General features: G+C 43.2%; 1 protein-coding gene across 1 annotated transcript in view; it reads right to left on the bottom strand.

Annotated features, from left to right (window-relative positions):
* Nucleotides 1-22,687, bottom strand: part of LOC142934076 (uncharacterized) — an 85,145-nt gene that overhangs the window by 16,338 nt on the left and 46,120 nt on the right. The window contains exons 6-8 of the mRNA XM_076078466.1: nucleotides 3,562-3,926; nucleotides 1,946-2,128; nucleotides 102-195 (exon numbers count right to left, since the gene is read on the bottom strand). Of these exons, the coding sequence (XP_075934581.1) occupies nucleotides 102-195; nucleotides 1,946-2,128; nucleotides 3,562-3,926 (642 nt within the window). The remainder of the gene's footprint in view (nucleotides 1-101; nucleotides 196-1,945; nucleotides 2,129-3,561; nucleotides 3,927-22,687) is intronic.

Raw genomic sequence — 22,687 nt, 5'->3', positions numbered from 1 at the left:
ACTAGCCAAAGCAGAGGGCAAATACTGTCTGTGACAACAGCGTTCATATCACACAGTCAGACACTGTGGCTGTAATAGAGATGATGAAGCTCTGCACGTACCAGCAGTTTTACTTGCAGGCGTCGCAGAGGAGCCGTTCTTGCGGGGCGTGGACGCGACCTTTGGCACAGGTGGGCGTTTCTCATTTTCAGGAGTCTGGAAATCACAACGGACAACACAACAGTTAGTGAGCGAGAGTCCGTCCGTGTGTCTGTGTGAGTACTGTGTGCACGAAGGCCATGTTATCCTGTTTTCCGCTGTTATGAGAGGTCAATCTTGCAACCATGGCAGAAGCAGAGAACAGGAAGGCGAAGAGGAGAAAGAAGGATCTATAAGTTCTTCTTATTATTAATAATAATAATAATAATAATAAAGATAATCTGAAAGTCAACATTATGAATGAACTATTTGGTAGCCTCCAGCCCTAGTTTTGGATCTTTCATAGTAACGGATATCAAAGATATGATTATGTAATAATGTTAAACGGAACATTTTGCTGTGTGTGAAGCACAAACATACTTTTGAAAGAAATATTTGAAACATATTATATATATATATATATATATATATAGAGGAAAGCTTAAAGGTTGGACCATTTCAAGGCTCCACCGCTCCCTGGCCATCGGGAAGCCTGTTGAAGAGCTTGAGTAACCACCATTGGACGATATGAAAATAGAAACAATCCTCCAACCCTAATACAGTCACTGCAGTAAAGACATCTGGGACAGTGGCATGGTCACTCATATCAGAGGTCACACAGGTCACATAAGAGCTTCTAAAGCCACAGTAGGCAAGAGATTAATGTTAAGAACAAACATGTAGATCAAAAGTCTAAATCAAAAGGAACTAAAGCCCTCCTGTCCTAGAGTTTAAAATGGTTCAACAGGAGGACGCTTTACCCTACCTTTGTGGAAACCCCTGGTTCTCTCCTGATCTAAGAGCTGATTGGATTAAAAACATTACATGTTATAGAAAACGGCCATTTGGAGAGATTTTGATTTTTTTTTTCTGATTTATCACTGTGAAGTCTTGTTTTGTTTACAGAATAAATGTTGTGTGGTCCACTTTTATCAGACAGAGTGGCTGAATACATCCAGCTTACATTCCTGATGGTTCTCGTAGACTGCAGGTCTAGCCTCCAATATGCCTGATTTTATTATTGAGGTATCAAGTGCTACACAACTTTTAGCACACAGGATGTGAGGATTCTGGAAATAACATCTGTACAGACGCCGAGGTCTGATGGTCAGATTATCTGACAGATCACTAATTAACAATAGTCTTGTGCCTTGTGTATTCTGACTATTGAGTCATGATTTCTTTAGTTTTAGAGGAACAGGTCCAGCAGCTGATTTATGTACTGCGCTATACTAATATGATGGCTGCATTACATGAGAATTCTAGCCCATCAACATGATCACATATATACAATAATTGTGTAACATGGGGGTTATGAGGATCACAGATAGCTTATAAAACATTTTGATATTCTACCTTGTCATACAGAAGAACACAACTAAGACAACAACTATAACTGAGTACAAGCTGAATAGATTGTTTGTCTAGACTGCATCTTATTTGAATAAAACACCAACATATTTGAAAGTAACATACCGAAACATTTGGTGACAGCGCAGTTGACGAGATGAGGGTAAACACACTCGTAACCTCCGGCATTGCCTCTGGTTAATTTGAAACCAGAGATACATGCTGGGATTTTATAACACAAAAGTCATCGCCCAAAGTATCCTCGATTAACACTTCAGTTCATTTGGACTGAGCTAAGTGAGACTTTGGATGTGATGTTTCACAAGAACACAAAGACAGACGAGAACACAGACCGAGAAACCCGCACTTTCACTAAAAGGGAACATGAAACATATCGACCCGTGTGGTTTTTACTCACCTTGGCGGAGCCAGTTGCCGTCGGTGGCCGCTTGGCGGCGGTGGGTGTGGTCGCCTTGGGTACAGGGCTATTTTTATTGGCTGTGGTGGGGGAGGGGCGTTTGGCCAAGTTGGCCTCGCCATTGGTGGAGAGGGTGGATGGGCGGGATTTGGTAGGGTTTGGCTTAGTTGAACCCACGTCAGGCTGGTGATAATGGAATTAAAAGAAGCCACAACACGGTAAAAAGAACAGAGGGAGGGAAAGAAAGAAAAAGGAGGACAGATAGAGATTGAGAAAGAAAAAAGCAGAGATGAAATCACTGATTGCCATGACAGCGTGATATGGCAGCAAAGCTAGCAACCATATGACAATCATAAAATAAAATCTGACATAAAGTTAGCAATGTAAAGCCACTTTTCAGAGCTCATGAGTAGTAAATTATAAAATTATAAGCCTCAAATCTGATGAAATGAGCGGCCGTCCAAAATTAGCATATGATATGGAAATCAGGTCTCAGATAAAATGATAAACAATATTTAGCACCTGCAAACACATACTCATGGCACAGAAAGTGGCAGAGCAACTTCACCAAACGGTGCTGAGGGCTTGGTGACGAGGTGACATCTAGCTGTGACTAGCTAGTGAAATACTGTAGTGGGCGAGCTAACTGCTTACACGCTAGCCGCCTGGGAACATGCTAGCGCTAGCCAGTCACAACAGCTCTCAAAGCTTCTGTATATTTTCTCTGTACTGCACTATAACTCAATCCAAACATTTGTTCTGAGGGTTGCACATCATTTTATTCAATTCAGAGTTATTAAAGAGGGGAAAACAGCTCTCCCACATAGCCAGCTGTCAGCTAGCAAGCTTGTTAGCGGGACAAGCAAACAAGCTTGCCTCTTTGGTGGTGCAGTTTATACTCTGATTCAGTCAATGAATCCATCGATGTGTCAATCAAGAGAGAATAACCTGAAACCACTTTGATAATCAATGAATCCATTATTTCATCAATTCAGCTGGTCATTTATTGGGATTCGCTGTTATTCTTAGTTGGTCGAACGAAACGGGCCATGATGACATTGTCTCGAGCTTTAGAAAACGATGATGGACATTTTAAACTGTTCTCTGGCATTTCCATTTCAATAATTCCATCATGAAAATAAAGGTTTGTTGCAGCCCTGACTAAAGAAAGTGGATGGTGCAACACAGCTAATAGGCAGTGACAGCTTCCTCCATTTTGAACTCTCTGGCGTTCCATTTCTTCAAGATGGTTTGCTTCTGGTGTTTGCAAAATAGAACTTGACAAGAAAGGACAATTATTTAACAAATCCTCTGATTGTGGTGATTCTACTGAAAGAAGGACATTTTGCCTTTTCAAAATTCAGGAGTGAATTTAAGACACACACACGCACACACACGCACACAGGAGACCATGAGAGGCAGCAGAAGCAGTGCACTGACGCCTCCATGTGTGTGAACAGGCAGGGGGGGTCTGTGTGTCTTACTCAAGGACACTTGACCAGGCTGTCGTTGGACACACCGGCTGTGGCGGAGGTGAATGCTGTGACCTCTGGGTGACGGGGCTGTTTCTGTTACCGTGTGTGGACAGCAGTGCTCTGCATGTGAGTGTGACCCACCTTGCTCTTGCCGTCGGGGCTCGACAGGGTCTTGCCGCCGTTGCCTGCCGGAGACTTGGCCGTCCCTTTCCCCCCCTTCTCCTCCTTCTTCTCCGCCAGCTTCTTCTCCTCCTCCTTCTTGTCGTCTTTGTTGGTCTTCTCCGGCTTGTCCACCTTCTCGGCCTTCTCGTTGGCCTTGTTGCTTTTCTCCGCGTTCATCTTCTCCACCTCGTCTTTGAGGATCTTCTCAGACATCTGGTTCTTGTCCGGGTTGGTGTCCTTCTTCTGCTGCTTGTCCTTCTCTTTCTTGTCAAAGTTGTCGAACTTGTCCGCCTTGCCGGACATGATGTCCGTCTTCTCCTGCTTGTCCTTGTTGTCCGATTTCACTGTGAGAGAAAAAATGGCAACGTCAGCATCAAAGCTCATTTTACCAAAAATGTGTAGAAAAAAATTATTCAACATAATTCTAATAAATGTCTTCAAAGTTGTCAACATATATCAACAATTTTGACCGCAAATATATGAACACAATTCTAGTTCATACGCTCTGAGTCGTCCCCTGCTGGCCAGCAAAGAGCATGCAAGTTTTAAGATACTTCCGCGTCGGCAGAACTGGAGGTCAAGGTCACTTTTGGCATTATGACATTCTGCCTTTCCTTCTGAGAGACAAATTAATAATTTGCGTGGCCACAAGAGGTAAACAAAAGCCCCTTCAGGGATTGGAACAAATCCGGTCTGTTGACTGTTTGAATTCCTTATATATAATAGCATGCTATTAAATGATAATGTAATCAGCACTAAGTGACAACCAACAGAATGTTTGGTTACCGCACAAACTACACAGTCAGGCACCTGACTAATGAGACAGCGTCTTCTGAGGACATTTCTCTAATGTGTAGGACACAACCACATCAAATAAACAATGCTAATTGTAACTGCACTTTGGCTATTTATAGCTTTGAACGTCCACGTGGGTGATTTTATGTAGGTCGCACCAGCAGATCATTGTAGGTCTGGTTGATAGACAGGACAAGCCCAGTTATTCCATTGCTGTGCATTATGCAAGTGAGAGAGGTCACATCCAACCCTGACAGAGGAGGTGCACAGACTGTTATGTAAGTTTATATCCTGGCCTCACTCAAGTCATTTCTCACCATTTTTCTAAATTTCATGGCTCCTCTTTCTCCTTTCTCTCTCCTACACTTGGTGAGCTGTCTGCGAAACAAAGATATCTTTGTGCCAATTATCACAGGTGATTATGTCCACGTTTTCTGTTTGGAAGACGTTATTATTTTGTCCTAGCCAATCAGTAGTGCCGGACATCCCCACCATCCCCCCCTGGTTGCGTCAGAGGACACCGTGACGTTTTTCACAATAATCAAAAAGTGATACAAATGGAGGAGACTTGCACAGCTGAGTCTGTCTCTTCTGTTCTTCTTGTGACTTTTTCTGTCGTCACTTTTTTCGCTGTGGCGCAGAGATATGGCGCACCTTTCCTAACCCTGCCTACCAACTCCTGATAAGAGTGTTCTTTCAATTATTCTTTGTGTTGTTAGGCATACTACTTTTACTACAGTAAAAAATCGGAGTCACGTTACTTCTTCCACCTCTGCTTTAGTTTTAAATCATGTGTGGACACCCACTACTTATACTTGATGTGGAGCCAGCCTCCAGAACTATTGTGTACTTCAACAACTAGTCTCTCCCCATCCACTCATGATGCTCGCGAGAGACAGCGACAGAAAGAGGGGAGTGAGGAGGTGGGAAGTCGAGCTGCTATACGGGAGACAGGATGTAGCAAATAGGCAACGATTGGAGAAAAGAAACCATTATTTTTTTCAGGGGTGGCGAGGTTGGGAATAGGACAGTGGTGAGAAATGCCTTCTGACATTTAAAGCTAGGTGGGTCATTTATTTTAGAAACCTTTTTTGCAATATTTGTTGAAAGTCTCATTACATCCCGAATGCCATCAATAAAAAAAAAAGGCTCTGACCAAAAAAAAGGAAAAACATATCTGGTATACGTGGACTGTAATAACCAATAAACCAATCATTCATCCGGCCTGAATGCTCGCTCGTCAATCGAGTTTTCCACAAGCTGCTATGTTAACAGCTGCGAGTACCAACAGCAGCCATGTATGTTGATCACAGAAATGAGATCATTTTGGAGGCATGGGTTTGGAGGAAGGCCTGAAGGGGCGGGCTGTCTGTGTTGTCGACTTGGCAACTTTTTCGCTAGGATTAGCAACTTTTGGAGCTAGTGCTGCTAGCTACCTTTATTGGAAAAGAGTTGGGCTGGTTTTTAGGTTAGATACTTCTAAATATAGCGTACTCTTGATGGTTTAAGTAAGTTTACTCTTGTACTTCTTAAAAGGGTACTCCTGTGATTTAGTCCCCATAATGTTGGTGGAAAGAAGATAGATCAAATGTGACATCCCGACTTTTAGTTTTTATGGGTCCAAGATGGTGAGTTCTACAATTCCTATATTGCTGCATCATGTTTTCTGTACTCCCATGATGTGTAGAGTAGGTTTCCATTAAAGTTATGTTCTCTTAGATTTAGTTCAAGTTCTATTTAACCTGAGTGTGCAGATGAGAGTTCTAATTTTTCTTAAAAAGTGTGTTATTTATTAATTTTTAAAAATCTGAATTTGAAGTGTGTGTCCTTGGTTTCAGTCTTCATCTGCGTACCAGGATCATGAAAACACCACACGGGGTCATCTATCCTCCTCATAGGAAGCACAAGGTCAGTAGTTTCGATGCTGCTAACAGCTGATTCATGATGTGATGAGCACGGAGCGAGAGGGAAAAAAACGAAAGAAAGACGACAAGGATAAACACGGGGACAGATGGAGTTCGGGAGGTTGATGGGGTTCAGCACAGATGGCCGGCGGCGCAGAGGGATGGGACAGAAAGAGACAAGGGGCTCTTTGTTGCCACCAAGACACCTCTTACATAACAGTGACACTGGACAGGCCTACGCTGTGCCCCAATGTCCACTAATTTCCCCTCTGAGCTGACGTTTGCTGCGTGACAACTGCTCTATCTCCACTCTAACGATGCCAATTTTGCTGCCGGCGTGTTTTTCTCTCCAGCAATCAAGGCGGCGACATGGAGCACGTCTCTCTAGGATGACGGCTGCCGTCAGACAAGAGGCGCTTCGTTACGTTGGTTTTAAACTGTGGTTGCGAACAAACCAGAGTCCAAATCAGATCATCAGGTGTGGCCATGCAGGCAACGGAAAAAGCAGAAAAAGCTAAAGTGTGTTGTGAGTCAGTCTCAGTGTGGAGTTTGGTTCCTCATCCTGTTCTCACTGTTGGTCAGACGCCATTGTTTTGTGGTGCTTTATCAGGCTGGAATGAATCACGCTGATGTCGACTCGTCACTTGCTGCAGCTGCTTCACAAAGCCTCCCAGTGACACCTACTTGTTCTCATGAATTGTAATGTCCTCCACTGTTTTGGTCCTGGCGCCTGACAGAGGAAATATGTCACAATATTATCCATTTCATTTCCAGGACGGAACTAAAAAGACTCGATGGTGTTTAATGCTCATTGCAACTGTAGTTCTTCTGTGTGCCTTATTCCAAAGAATACCAAGGCCTTCTGTCTTTAATCTCTTCTGGGTGGCAATTCTACTAGACAATGAAATCCAGGCTTTAAAGAGAACCACTGAAGAAGCATTGCTGTTTCATCGTCGGACTCATCATTAACGGTTCAAACAAAGATCCAAATCAATGCAGCAGGAGCAGAGATATCAGATGAGCTATAATAAAATAAAACAATCTCAAGTTAAAGTCCACCAATGAGGTTTTGTTGGGAGCTTTCAACCACATGTCGTGAGGCCCGTTTACATGACCCTCATATTCCACTAATAATCAGAATAAAAAAGTAACCACCTCAATGGGAAGCGACCGTTCTTTAATCAGGTTGGATTGGTGTTCAATTGGATTGGTTGATAATCTGTTCAATAGGAAAATCTTATTGTCTGATTACCATGTAAATACTCAGTCCAATCGTTTCTCTGTGGATAAAATCAATAGATTCTTTCTGCTCTTGTGTGCCAAGTGGACCAACCGTAGTCAATGACTTCAATATGAACCACTTCTTCTATACTCCAAGCACTGAATTATTGAATTTTCTCGTAAAGTTGGAAAAAATGGCTCATTCTTCTTCTTCTGTTATATAGCCGGCAGATAAAAAGCTTCACAGTGGGCGGAACCACTTTGCACAAGTCAAAAGAATTTATTCGGATTAAATGTTTTAGGGCATCTTATGGGCACCTCATTATAAATAGTAAAGTTGGAATTTTCTAATCAGAACGATTTCAATCGGGTAGAAGAAATATTGTTTGTGTAATCACAGCTACGGTCTCGTAGATGGACTTCATGAACGTTACTGTCACATTGAAATAACGCTGCACTCTACAATTTCAGAGATTTACGTAATGCAGTGAAAAAGAAGTCTGATGGGGTAAGAAACACAAGCGGTAGGAGGAGACAGGATGTGACCCCTCCAGGTTAGACTCATTTATTTACACATGATGGAGAATAAAATGATTACCAACTGTCCTGTGAACATCCATCACAGTTTAAAGAATGACTTCCTGCTTTAACTTTCAGGCAGTGGTGGCTGGTGGAACATGTTCTAGATGGGCTGTGCCACATCCAATCAATTTCAGCAAACATCCCAGAATGATTTAATGCAAACAAATGAAGGTATCAAACACGCATTACTACTTTGCAGTTAAATATTTAACATTTATTCCAACATGAAAAAAAGCAGTAAATAACACTTTGACAAACACGTCAGGACATCTTATTTTAGTCACCCTCACAGGGAATTCAGTATAATATAATATATATAATATATAATAATATTCAGTATAATATAAAACAAACACATATATATATAATATAATATAACATGTTTATGTATTGAGATGCCCCTATGGACCTTGTTATAGGAGGTAAAGATCAGGAGAAGTAAACATGAAGTGTAATTAGGAATACTGATGTTGAATTAAGCTATGATGAGTTTTCACTGTTAATTTACCATCTCAATTAAATGTTGATGCCTCCATGACCAAGTTAAGCAGATGAGACTGAGGACAACTATAGAAGAAAAGATGTTCACTTTGCCTAATATGTAGCTTGACAGAGTTCTCCATGTGTGTCCTGGTGTTCTCATGTTTCCTTACCTCCTCATCCCTCACTCCCTAACTGTGCATGCTGGATCTGTCCCCGTTGTTTTAAAAAGCTAAATATGTTATTAGCATGACGTCATCCAGCTAGCCAAACCTGTCTGGTGTACAGCTAGTAGAGAAGCTTCGCATGTACTGCTTCCCTTTCCTGCTAGTCTGCTGTCTGATTGTGAGGTCAGGCTGATCTGGGATCAGCTCTTTCACTGCAGTTTATCCTCCAAAGTTCTCCTCTCAAACAAGCCTTCATAGCAGTCATACTACTGACGCTGGACACTGTATCGGTGGCTGCCCAATAAATGGCAACACACAAATAATAAAACATAAAGGGCCACATAATGAAATCAACTTAACGCTAGCCTGTGATTAAATAAAGAAATATGCTAGCTGCTAGTCTAATCTCCATAGCAACAGCCTGTCCACAGCAACCACCTCGGTTTGTGCAGGCAGCCCAGGAGGGTCTACTTTATTGTATATTTTATCATTTAATAATGAATGTGTCACTCAATTTCATATTGGCCTAATTGATGGTCATTATATAAAAGCAATGACTCACTTCAGGCAGTGATATGTTGTGATTCCATCACAGCTAGGGGGCGTCATCACATAATCATAATATAGCAAGGCCTGTAGTGAGCTATTGCTTAAAGATGCTATGCTTATACATACAGTAGGGCGTCACTATTCTACCAAAGTCCATTACTGTACTGTTGAAACAAGCCTCTGGCTCCACTGCTCACACTACAGTAGTTTACATCGCTGTATCACTCCACTCTGCAACACCAGCAGTATGAGTCATGCAACATGAAACCGCTGGCTGTGGACACAGAGGGTCCATCCAATACCACGCTACAATACACAGCTGCTGGTGACCAGCTGTCCGAGTGTGTGTGTGTGTGTGTGAGACAGAGAGAGAGAGAAAGAGAGAAAGAGAGAAAGAGAGAGAGAGAGTTGACGGCCACATAAATCAGAGCATGACTAACATACACGGACATGGAGCTGGAGCAAGGATACGTTACTGCAGGCGGCCTGCTCAACACTCACACACACACACTTTCTCCCTTTCTGTCTCACACACACATGAACCCAGTCAGAGTATTGACCGCTATAGCTCCTGCTTGGTAGCACGATAGCTATCAAGCTACCGCAGTGAGAGACAGGACAATCAATAGACTGATAGACAGAGTAATGAACCACAGGACATACAGTACACAATCTGATGTTATGCTCCGTGACATTACCACACTGGTCAAGAGACACAAACTATGCTTCATTTTTGTTAAAGCCCTCTTCAATTCTATTCAGAAGTATAAATAAATACTTTGCATCAAAACCATTCATGCCAGCAGCGATGCAAATCTGCGACAGTTGCAGAACTTTTTAAATAAAAGGTTGGAATAGATCGCCCAGGGAGGGGACCCACTACCGTGGTCCTATTGACCCAAAGCAGAGTCTGGCAGTCTGTGTGGTATTTTAACCCAAACCGCCATCTGTTCCTGAGCCTAATCAAGTAGTTTTGTTGTGCAAGCAAACCGTAAAACTATATAAACCTACATTGGAAGTTTATTTTGAAAAGCAACAGTATGCATGTAAGAAGCTCAGACTGTATATACGAAGTGGACATAGTCTTCGTAACGTAACCCACTGGTTTGTGGACTGCGGTTTTGAAGCCTTGAGTTTGACGTTTCGGCCGTCGCCATCTTAGATTTTTGCAACCATGGAACACAAGTGACCATATTACAAGGTAGCGCCCCCTAAAGCATACCCTGCTTCATAGTCTAGTATACTCTAAATCAGAGGTAGCCAACACGGTGCCCGCGGGCACCCTGTCGCCCGCAGGGACCACGTGAGTCGCCCGCGAGACATGTTCTAAAAATAGCACCATTGGAGCTCTGTCTAAAATTGTAGTTGCTGTTCTTTTTTAATCAAAAACGCTTGCATTAGTGTAGATTTTAAAATGACAATATTTCTTGTCATAAGATAGTTGGGTACCCGGAGGCGCACGGCGGACAGCCAGGACGAGGCCGCCGCACTAGGTTTTCAGGTTCCGAATCGCGGGCGCTTCCCGTTGGCGCCAGACGCGCGCCGCGAGCGCACCCCGTCGTCAGGTCTGTAAATCCTCGGAACAGGCCGCGGGGCAACAATTCAGGGGTGGCGGGGGGTAGAGGCGAGGCAACACAATCCGACCGAAAAGGCCCAGACTAGAGGTTTGAACGCGGGCGCCCGAAGATGCTCGCGCGCCTCGGAGGGTTGGATCCCCCGCTCGGCTATAGACGAGACTGGTTACTAGTTTCTTCGTGGAGAAAAAGGTACCGTTGGAAAAGCTGGTGTCGGTGACAACAGACGGGGCTCCCGCGATGACGGGCCGGCATGCGGCTTCATTGCGCAATGCAAAGGTGACCCAGACTTCCCAAAATTTCTACATTACCACTGGATCATTCACCAGCAGGCGCTATGTGCAAAAGTAACCGGCTTTAATCATGTGATGATACAAAAATATCAGAGATGCGATACCTCTGACTTTCAAATGTTGAAACAGATTAACAGAAATAAAAGTTGCATGTTTAAATATGTATGTGTAGCTATACCATCATTGTTGTGGAAATCATTCTTAATAATTATTGTGAGGAATAATTAACTGACATGTGATCAAACAGTCTCTTCACATATATTATTATTATTAAAAGGTGATATGTGCAACTTTGTTATTCAGGAAGTTTCAGGAAGTCAGAATCAAAGTATCCCTTCGTACTACTCGGTACCCTTGAAGTAGCTCTCAGTTTAAAAAAGGTTGGTGACCCCTGCTCTAAATGGACCATCATTTACTAAATGAACATCATGCTGTATTGAAGAAGACTTGAAACTAGAGATTGAGACCATAAACTCATGTTTACTGAGGTAATAAATCAAGAGAGAAGTAGAGTCATTTTCTCATAGACTTCTATATAGACAGCCCTCACGGCTGTGTTCTTCTCTGTCTGTATTGTTGTGCAGCTGTGATCTATTTCTATCTGTTTGTGCTAACGGAACACACTGCCTGCTGTCAGCGTGTCTGTGGGGGCGCGTGACTGTAAAAATCTGTAAGATTCAAGTCAGTGGAAGCTGTTCACCTACACACACACGTACCCACGTGCACGTGCGCTCACGCACGCTGCTGGAAATAGCTGCTCTATATCTGAATGAGTACAGTCAGAGTCGATGTCTAATCAATGCCCCAGCTTTTCTCTGTCGGCTGCAGTCTGAAAAACAGAACGCGTGGCTGGATGGATGGATGTGTCATTACACAGGCAGAGAAACATACATTTCATTACAATTCCTCTCTCATTAACTCGGCTATAAAGACGTCAATAATCCAAACTGTTAAAACCATTTTAAGTTGTAAGCCCTGCAGCTGATTCTCCCACAATCCTCTGCCAGCTGCCTTCGCACGCTTCCCCTCTTAATGTCACTTCTATCACTATCAACCTCAATTTGTGAAAATACCCTACGTTTGTCCTAGAATTGGTCTATTGGTCAATTCAAAGAACTCAATGAGACACAAGGACGTGGTAATATCTGTGACATTCATGAAATGAAACCCGTTTTCCCATTTAGCTCATTAAAGCCCCTATCAGAGGAGGAGATGACAATTAACAGGTTTAACCTTTGACATAATGGAAATAAAGAAGCTCAGGCTGTAGACTTGGGAACCGGAGGGTGGCTGGTTCAAGTCCAATGCGTACAAAGTGTGGACATTTTTGCCGACTATGTGACAACCACCTCGCTCTGACATCTCTCCACTTATGCATGTCTATAGGCTCTGTTTGTGCCTGTGGGTGTATTTGTGGCCTACATGTGTCATGAGTTACAACAAAGTGGAAAAATTTAATTTCCCCAAATATTCTTCTTCTTTTTGTTTTCCTAAATGTGTCTTAATTCCGTACACTGTCTCAGAAGCAACCAAGCACACAGTATGCATGATAAGTGTGATCTGAACTTTTCTAAAGAATCACTAATGTCTCCTCCAGGATGCAGCAAAGCTCACTCAGTCCAATGATCAATGGCTAGCATGGCAGCAGTGTTAAAGAGGCCTTAACACTGATTCTTGTGCCTTTCCTTGCAGTTGTTTTCTCAATTATTTAAAAACCAACACAAACTAAATATTAATTTAGTGAAAAGGGAAGCCCACAATATTTTGCACATGTGTGTGTATACTATCTTATTAAAAAAAAAAAAAATGTATTCCAAACTCAAGCGAGCAACTATCACATCAAAGCTTGTATTCAGCTGTTCCCGCAGTAAAGTCCATGTACAGTGTAAACAGCTTATAGTGATCAGTGATCATCCCCTTATATGGATCACAAAGCTCGGGACAGAATCATTCCTATGCTGATGCTGTTTAGATCATTAGATATCATAGTAATCAAAATGTCTGCTTACCGCGGTCATTTAGGCTCTTTTCTTTAATTAGCACGGCATGTCAACCAGTTGATTTGCTACTACATTGTGACTGAGAGACTACATAGTGAGTAGAAAACCATAAATTAATAGACCTATAAAAATATGTTATTTTGGCAGCAAGGCTCTGTTTTTGTCCTTAAGTGAAATTTAAAGATAGTAAAAGTGAGGAGAGAATCAATATCAATGCATCTCCACCAGACATGAACACAGAGAAACAGAATGTATATCCACAGGAGGATAATGGTGGTGGGAAGCAGTGTTAACGGCCTCTATTGGGACTGAAAGGATGCTCGTGAAGAATAGTCAGTGCCACAAACAGCACCATGCCACAGAGTGCATAGTGCATGTGCTTTCTACAGTGGCAACCAGCGCTGTGGCAGCCTTGTATTGATATTCTAAACGACACCACTTTTCAGACATAGCTTATATTGGAAAAGAAGGTGCAGCCAATAACCTATACTTAGCCAAACTGCTGTAATGCCATGGATGTGCTGAGGCAAAGTGCAGCGGCGGGAAGGACAAAGAAAGAACCGAGGGCAGTCATGAGCGTAGCTGTATAATCATGACATTCACGTGCTACACAGCCCCTTAGGAAGATGAAGGCAGAGCGACGTAAAAGCTGGAACAGCTTACAATCCGGTTGTAAGCGAGCGGCTTGAATTTAAAGCTTGATTTACAGTTGCAAGTAAAAGGGGTTATGGCGTAGCAACAGAGCCTACAGGCTGTGGCTAATGTGCACCTCAAAATTACACATTGGGGCTACCTTGACTACAGAGATACCATTGATAGAGACTGCAAGAACTGTGACTGGTGCTTGATGCTGGTGGAGATTGTTGATTGTGAAGCAAGCTTGCGTAAAAGTCAATACCCTCCCTTTTTTTCAGTAGCACACATATAGCGTCTAACAGCCATTTCAGCTGCAAACCCTCTGCTCATGATGAATGCTCTGTATCACGGTAAACAAGGTTGCATGGCCTGGAACCAGGTTAGGGAAACTTTTAACTGGTAAATCTACTCTATGTCTTCTCACATCTATCCCAACATCTATCCCAACAGATGCACACAAGGAGAAACTTACCCGTTGTGTTCAGTTTGCTATCTTGGGTGCTGTTCATGGACGTTCCGGCAGGAAGTGGCACAGGAAGTAAAAAATTGGTCTCGCAGCTCCCATGATGCCTCCTTGGAGGTGGGGATGATGGCAATACAGCTGACGTCATCAACGGTGATGACATCATCGTCGCCATTGCAGCTGCGGCCTCTGTGCCGCCCGTGACTGTGAGCGAGCGCCGGACAGCCACATGTGGGTAGGGTGCCCTGGGCAAGCATGCTGTTCCCAACATGGCGTTGGGTATCATCGCTGGCAATCCTCCCATACCGGTGGGGTACGTTCCGGCCACCACCGTGGGAACAGACAGGTGTGAACAGTCAGACATTGCCCGTCTCACTGCGGTCCGCTGTGGCAGTTCCCCGCTGTGGCTAGTTTTTGCCTCTCCGCTTAAGGCAGTACATGATCTCATCCTCATGTCCTCAACACAGCTTAGATCCTGTGACTGGCCATGAATTGCAACCCCACCTGTTACGCCTCTGCTAGGTGAAGAACATGACCCTGTCCTCCCCTTTTCAGTATGGCTTACGTTTTTTCTTTCCACCCTACTCTCCAAAACACCACCCACCCCAACATCAAGGTTGGCTGAGGGTGGTGGTAGGCCTGTTCGGTCAGCAGCAGAAGGAGCAGTACCAGCAGGTCGTATATCAACACTTTGCTTTCCTGAAGATGGCTTGAGCGTTTTATTAATTAGATTTGCAACTGAATGTTCTTTCAGACTTCCGAGTAGGCCTCGAGACGTAGAGGACGTAGAAGATTTATCCTCATCCTCTTTATTCCCAGGACTTGATCTGGTGCTTCTGGTGAAGCAAGGGTCCAATGTGTTTCTCTCCACTTGCCCTGAGGCCTGCATTGAAGGAGGAAGCATGCCCTGGCCTTGGGCAGACACTTGAGATCCCTGGATGTAAAATCCATCTTTGCTGCCTGAATAGTTTTGTTGCAGATCATTTTGTCCAGAGTTAGAGTTTGATGTGGGTTTACGGTCTAGCACAGAATTCGGGAAGGATCTCCCGGGTGAGATAGAAAGGGAAGGTAATGTAGAGGAAGGTGAAGAGTGGGAAGAGAGGGGGCTGCTGGGGCTTTGTCCTGCACTCCCTAATGACCCGCCCGCCCCTCCCACTTTATGTCCGTCCTCCCTTGGCCTCCCTCCTCTGGACCCCTCATCCTCTATCTTCAGCGCTGGCATCGTGAAGCTCTGTGTTCCTGGCGCTTCGGCCACCGTCCCAGACAACGTCCCCTCGGTCCTGCCTTGCTCTGATTTTGCCTTGTCTACTGTCAAAATTATTTCAGTCCCCCCCTGTGTTGCGGTGGCGACCTGCCCCCCCGGTGCCATCTGGCCTTGGTGGTGCCAGTCACTGCGTCGGTCAGAGGCCGGGCTTGAGGGTGACAGCGGAGAGGAGACCAGGACCGCAGGGATGTTGGCACCAGTGAGGGCAGCGGGAGGTTTGTGCTGCTGTTGATGCCCACTGGAAGGTTGTCCGTACCCGCTGCTACCACTAATAATGCCAGGCTGCTGCCAGGGCGAGCCAGACAGGAAGGACATTCTCCCGCTCTGTTGTCAGGTCTTGTTGTGTCCCTCTTTTCGTTATTGTCTCTTCTTTCCTCTCTTATTTACTCCTCCTTTGACTTTCTTTGATAATCTCTGTTCTTCTTTCTCTGTCTTCAGTTCTCCTGCTCGTTTCTGTCTCCAGTAAGTGTCGCTTTACTCTTGTCCTGGAGGCAGAAATGTCCTCAGCATCCAGAGTGTTATGAGCTTGGAAAGTAGAGGAAGCAATACATCCTTTTTTTTTTCAAGGTGATGCCTCGGAGTTGTGTGTAACTGTGCTAATGTGTGTGGAGTGTATTTGTGTATGTGTGTTTCTAAGCAAGGCAAAAAGAGTGAGCGTGAGAGTGTGTCTGGTCGTCTCGGCTTCTCTCTGAGCACTGCACGGATCAGCTGTGGGGCTAACATATCTCTCTCTCTCTCTCTCTCTCTCTCTCTCTCTCTCTCTCTCTCTCTCTCTCTCTCTCTCTCTCTCTCTCTCTCTCTCTCTCTCTCTCTCTCTCTCTCTCTCTCTCTCTCTCTCTCTCTCTCTCTCTCTCTCTCTCTCTCTCTCTCTCTCTGACATCACATGGTCACATGACAGCCCAGAAAATTCCCTCATTCGCTGGAGCAAAATTTCAGCATCTCGCCCCTAGCGACAAACGTGACACACATGAAGAACCATGATCGCACACACACATGTAAAGTGGCAAACAAGCACATAAACAGATCAATGGTTGTCACAGTTACTCAGCTGCCATTTGACAGCCACTGTTCACATGTTGATTCAGAGTGAGAGACGAGTGAGACATCTCTGAAGACTGTAATCATCCTGACTAGACTGATTGGAATTTTTTATGAAATAGCCACAGAAGTAAAAGAAAGAAAAAACAAATCTAAATGTATATTTCGAGGCTATAATTGACCACATTGACGGCATGAGATGATGCTGTGTGCGCCCTGAACCTTGTGTTCTCTTCTTGATTCACGCTTGATTCATTTGTGCCTTCACTTTGCAAAGTTCCTATTATCACCAGCTTACCATAGTTCTCTTAACCGGTATAGTTGAGTACATTGATTCATTTGATTACATTCAGGTATATTTCATTTGGAATGTCTAGGCTGTACTGGTGGCTCGACTGTCATTTTTGTAACTTTGTAACGTTTCAAAGTTGCTTTAAGTTTGGCATTTTGTTTTCATAGTTAGGTTAAGATGATAGGAGTTACAGAGAGGGATGGGTATCTTTAAAGAAAAACTATCATACCAGTACCATTAATGTGGTACTAATACCCATAGGGTACTTCATTTGATACCTTTTTTAAACTTTATTCGATACCCAGTTGTGTAAAATAACACCACGGCCGCATTTATTTTGATCAGACGCAGTGCAGATTAACACTGACTGCTGACTGTAAGCTCTGGAACAGAGGTAAGCATCCTGCATCAGAGATTTGTTCGTTTTTCGGGGAAAAACTTGGGATGTGGTGAAGATCAGCCTGCTGAGGAGCTGCAGAGGCTTGCAGTGCAAGGCGTTGACAAAGATAATGCCAACTAATGGGTTCAATGCTCTCAAATTCTAATTTGAGCTACAGTCCTATACTTTATCAGTAAAAAAAACAAGTGCACTACAGTGTGTACTAACCCACTTCCTGACGTGATATGAAAAAAATGTTGGATCAAAACAGCTATGACTCACAAAGGTGAATCATGTTAGCGTGATTGCCAAGTAGCGATATGTGTCAGCTACAGAAGCTGTCTTATAATTAGCAGTTTGATACGTGGGTTTTCAAAGCAACTCAAAGCAGCTAACAGACAGTTACAAAAACTACAAACAGGCTCATTGTGCATCTTCATGTTAAGACTGAACGGTTTTGAACTGCGGGGATGGTAATCAACTTGAATGACTTTCAGCTGTCTGTATAGCCTGGATATAATGATTATATTATATTCATGGTTATAAATTGTTTTTGTCGATTAAATCTCCTCTGATTGAACAATGGAAGCAGCTGTGGACTATTAGCATTAAGCTGACTGTTCACGTGTAGCACAAAGTTAGCTCATACAAGATTGCTTTACAGTTTTTCTCAGGACTAAAGGAATCGAAGGGGGTGTGCAGCAAGCTCTACAGAGCCAGGCTGTTTTTGCATTATCTGGCTCTACAAAGCCTTCAGTCCCAGTCAGACATAATAGGCATCACGATGATGGAGTACGATCAACTGTTTTTGTTAACCCAGGATTTCATCATCATGGTCTGTGCACGTTTCCTTGAAAGGGGGCATTCGGCATCATTTAACTCTTCTACCGCAGAAAAATGGACCGCTACATGGCAGCTACATCCAAGAGCTCCTCACTGACAGTCAAGTCTGCCTTGAGCCTCTTACAAACATTGATAGATGATGTATCTCGTCTCTTAGCTAGCTGTTTTGTTAGATTGCTGCTAGTTCCTGAACTCGGTCTGCGATGGTGTTTCTTCACAAACTGACATTTGTAAAAGTCTGTATCTGGTCGGAGAACACCTGCTCACATACCTTTAGCATGCACTGGGCTGTAGCTTTTGTAAATATATTCTGCTGTGATTGCAGTCTGCCTTTTAATTCTTGGACAATTTTATGTTTTTCTTGGAGGCTAAATTTAGCTCCGTGTTTGGTGTCAAAATGCCGACGTGAATTGTATCCTTCATCACCGACACTGCCTCATAACACAGAAGACAGACCCGTTTTTCTCCTTGAAGCACAGACATGTATTCGCTTTCCCATCTTAAATTACATTTTCTTCCCTCTGCATCAATTTTTCTCTTTGTGGACATTTTGGGATTATTTGTCGATCTTTTTCAACTCAATCACTTGTTGGAAAACCTCTTTACGGGCTGTTCCCTCTCCTGTCCACCTGTTGTGATAGTTTTAATGTCGGTACACAGACAACATGCTATCTCATAATTTCAACTTTCTATCTCATAATTTCGACCATGGGGATATTTTTATTTTCAAGTCTAACTTTTAATTTTTTTTCCAAAATTAAAAAAAACAAAAACTTTTTTTTTTTTTGCTGGTGGATTCGCGGGCCACATAAAATGACGTGGCGGGCCGGATTCGGCCCGCGGGCCTTGAGTTTCACACCTGTGGTCTAGGCATTAGGCAATTCCTATGGTGCCCCTATGGTAATGATGCCCCTACAACACACTACTAATTGAATTAGCTACCTCATTCAATATATAGAAGATGCCTATGGGAAGCTATGGGGGGGCTGAGTGTGATGTAGATTTCTGCCTCCTCCTTCCTGAAAAGAACCGGAGCCTTCATGAGCGATGCAGTATCCCTCTCCACACCTCTCAGGATTTGCACTGGAGCTTTGCAAGGAGGATTAGAATGATTTTGCAGAGCGCTGACTTTCTGGACTTGACTGAGAAGCCGTGTGCAGGAGCTAACTATCAGTGTTCCATTACATCTACTTATTCAAAGCTACATTCTAGGCATTTAATTAACTGATGCTGCTTTGCAGAGTGACCTACTGACGATCCATGCAGCACTCATGTTTGATGCAGAGAGCATAAATTGGCTTCGAGGAGTGCCACCATCTGGGATTCAGTGTTCTCTCCCAACGGAATTTCTACTTGAACAGACAATTCTTCTAGTTGCTTAAAGCATTGGGCAACCTTCCCCAAAGACCAAGGTCATGTTCAACAGGGGGAAATGCTCCCACAATATGTGGTAAAATAGAGGCTGGGTAAACCCTACCTTACCTCATCTATCAGTCTCTATCTCAAAAATATATTCAGATATGGTCTGTATTACACGGGGCCAATGAGTGGGCCAAAATTCCTCTACAGCGCTGTAAAAGACTCATTGCCAGTTATCGCAAACGCTTGATTGCAGTTGTTGCTGCTAAGGGTGGCCCAACCAGTTATTAGGTTTAGGGGGCAATCACTTTTTCACACAGGGCCATGTAGGTTTGGATTTTTTTTCCCCCCTTAATAATAAAAACCTTCATTTAAAAACTGCATTTTGTGTTTACTTGTGTTATCTTTGTCTAATATTTAAATTTGTTTGATGATCTGAAACATTTAAGTGTGACAAACATGCAAAAAAATAAGAAATCAGGAAGGGGGCAAACACTTTTTCACACAACTGTATATATACACACACATACACTTTTTGGATATATATTTATATTGTACATAGTCATTAAATGATTATGCTTACATCTGTTCTACATTTTTTTAAATATATTTTACATTTTCTTTCCTGTTTATTAGTCAATTCTGTGCATGTACGTGGAGAGCAATGTAAAACCGGAGTCAAATTCCTTGTATGCGTACATTTATATGGCCAATAAAGCTGATTCTGAGTGACGATAGAAGAGAAAGTGTTCAGTGCTCTCAGAAGACAAAAGGAGGCAAATGGGTAAAAAGAATAATAATACATGAGTAGACAGCAGTAAGAGTCAGGGAACCCTCTCAGGGTCTCGACCCTGCCTTTGAAACACCATCTTAAACAAACGCCTGATGAAAAACACGGAAGCTTTTTCTCTGTGCATGACTGAATGCCTCCCAACAACCCCACTTCACCCCCAACACACACGAGAGCAGCCTGTCAAGCGTGACTGCAAATGAATGAGTATCATTACATAATACCCACATAAACAATTTGTCTACTGTGGGGGGGGGGGGGGGGGGGGGGGGGGCATTATGCAAGAAAATCCTTCCGGTAAAGTTGGGGTCAGGCTTGTGCTAATGTTCAGACGGGTTTCGGGTTGAAGCAGAGGAATTTGTAGATTTGACAGTTGAGGTTCTGGCATTTCAGAGACGACCCCCGTGTCCAATTCTCTCCTCATCACTTTCATGGGATAACGATCCAATCAGATCCGAGCTGGTGAAGCCAACAGTGTGTTCATTAGGTCTCTGTTGGACTGTCATGTCTGGAAGCCTGTGTGTCAGTGACCTTTGGCTGATACTCCTGCTGCTGTCCCTGCATCCAGAGATCTCATCTCTCTTTCCACTTCACACTTGAAACGTTGGGTCCACAAACACAAGTTTCTCTTCATCTTCCTCAGAGACTGGTTTCATTTAGGTTTTTGCATTTGGCTTGTTGGATCACCAGTAAGTGGGTTTAACCCTGTTGAGGTTGTGGCGTTACTGTTTAGGCCTCGCTGAGGGTTTGCTAGCATTGAGCCTGAAGACTAAAGTCAAAGTCCTAGCCAGATGAGACTCAACTGCCATTTCGTCTAATTTATCATTGAGTCTTGCATTGTGGTCACGTCAGTGATGCGGTACCGCCAACGTATATCTGGGACCGCTAACTTTGGTCAAGAGGCCTACGAAATATGCAGCTTTAAGAGTTGCTATTGTCAGGGATCAGGGGTTTGAAAGTCAGGAACATTCACAGCCTCAGTGATGTCATTTAAAAGGGAATATGAAAAACCTTGATGCATCAACTGATTTTAAAAGTCAATGTCATTTTTCTTTGAGTTTGAAAAACTGATGACTTACAACAGGTCCAAAGTTGACTTGACAGTGGTTTCTAACTGCGGTCAGAGTACCAGAACAATAACTGACATTGATAACTGAAATTACTCAAACCATTCATGCAGTGAAATCCCCTTCTCTACTGGTCAGTATGTTGTAAACACTCATTCTTCAGAACACTGCATGGCGCACGGTTTCAGTGAGGAAACTTCTGCCATAACTGAAATAATGTAAGCTGGCCACAGGGGCAAATACTAATGCCTTCATTTCTTCCTCATGTCTTGACTTTATAGTTTAACCCAACTCAACTTACCATCATTTTTAGGTAAAAGCTGTCCATATTCTTTATGTTTTATATTGATATTTATCAAATCCCCAAAAGACCCAAACCAACAATGAATGTGTTGTGTATCAAAACCTATATACGTCTTTTTCCTCTGTGCCATAGAGTGCCATTGTTGTCCCAAAAACACCTCAATGAGTGTCACTTCATTACCATAAAAACATTACCACAAAATATATTATAAATACTGTATATGCATTTTGACTCAATCCCACATACACCATCCGCTTCGAATGTTATCAGACGACGCTCCGTCACAAACACTACAGCCACTAGAGGCCGATGTCTTCCTGTTGTATTCTTATCGGTGATCAACCATGTGAATAGATTATAACGGCTAACAGTAGCAGGTGGGTTGGCTGTGGCCATCCCTTAAACCCGCAATCACCCCCCTCCTCCTGTCCACATGTTAAAGTGTCCTTGAACACTGAACCCCAAGATGCTCCCCGGGTGCTTTACTGCAGCCCACTGCTCCTACATGCTTAGGATGCGTTAAAGGCACGTATGTCCCTGTATATATGTGACAATTTAAATATAGTTCACGTGTAGCAGGCCGCCTCTAACCCATATCTTCAGATCTATCGCCCATTCGTTCAGCTGAGAGAATTCAAAGCTGACCCAAAATCTCACCAGAACACCAAACGCACTATTTCCTCCTGTTTGCGTAACGCTTGATAAAAAGATTTTGTCAAAATCTGCATTTTCATGTGCCAAAGGACAAGGTAGGGAAGTTGCAAATTATTGAGAGATGGACTAACACATTGTTGTTTTTCATGGCATATCATAGGATTTGTTGACAACACAAATTACAGAATAGCACTAATCTTATTCTTTAAATGTATTCATATTTCTTCTTGCTGGTTCTGTCCCGACAGTTTCATTCTCATTAATTCACCAGTTTCAATGAATGAATTACAGCCACACAAACGAGCCAGTGCACACACTGCAGAGGAACAGGAACCCTCCTGTAAAGAACACGTTGCTCTGATTTCATTTGTGCATATTGTTTTAAACTGTTTGCATTTTTTAATATTACTATTTATATTTGAGCTATTTTGACATATTATCATAACAGTTC

The sequence above is a fragment of the Anarhichas minor genome, unplaced genomic scaffold, assembly GCF_050575085.1.
Source record: "Anarhichas minor isolate MPS153535 unplaced genomic scaffold, ASM5057508v1 ptg000006l, whole genome shotgun sequence".
Taxonomy (NCBI): domain Eukaryota; kingdom Metazoa; phylum Chordata; class Actinopteri; order Perciformes; family Anarhichadidae; genus Anarhichas; species Anarhichas minor.
The sequence above is the reverse complement of the archived record's forward strand: the minus strand, read 5'-3'. Positions and strand labels throughout refer to the sequence as shown.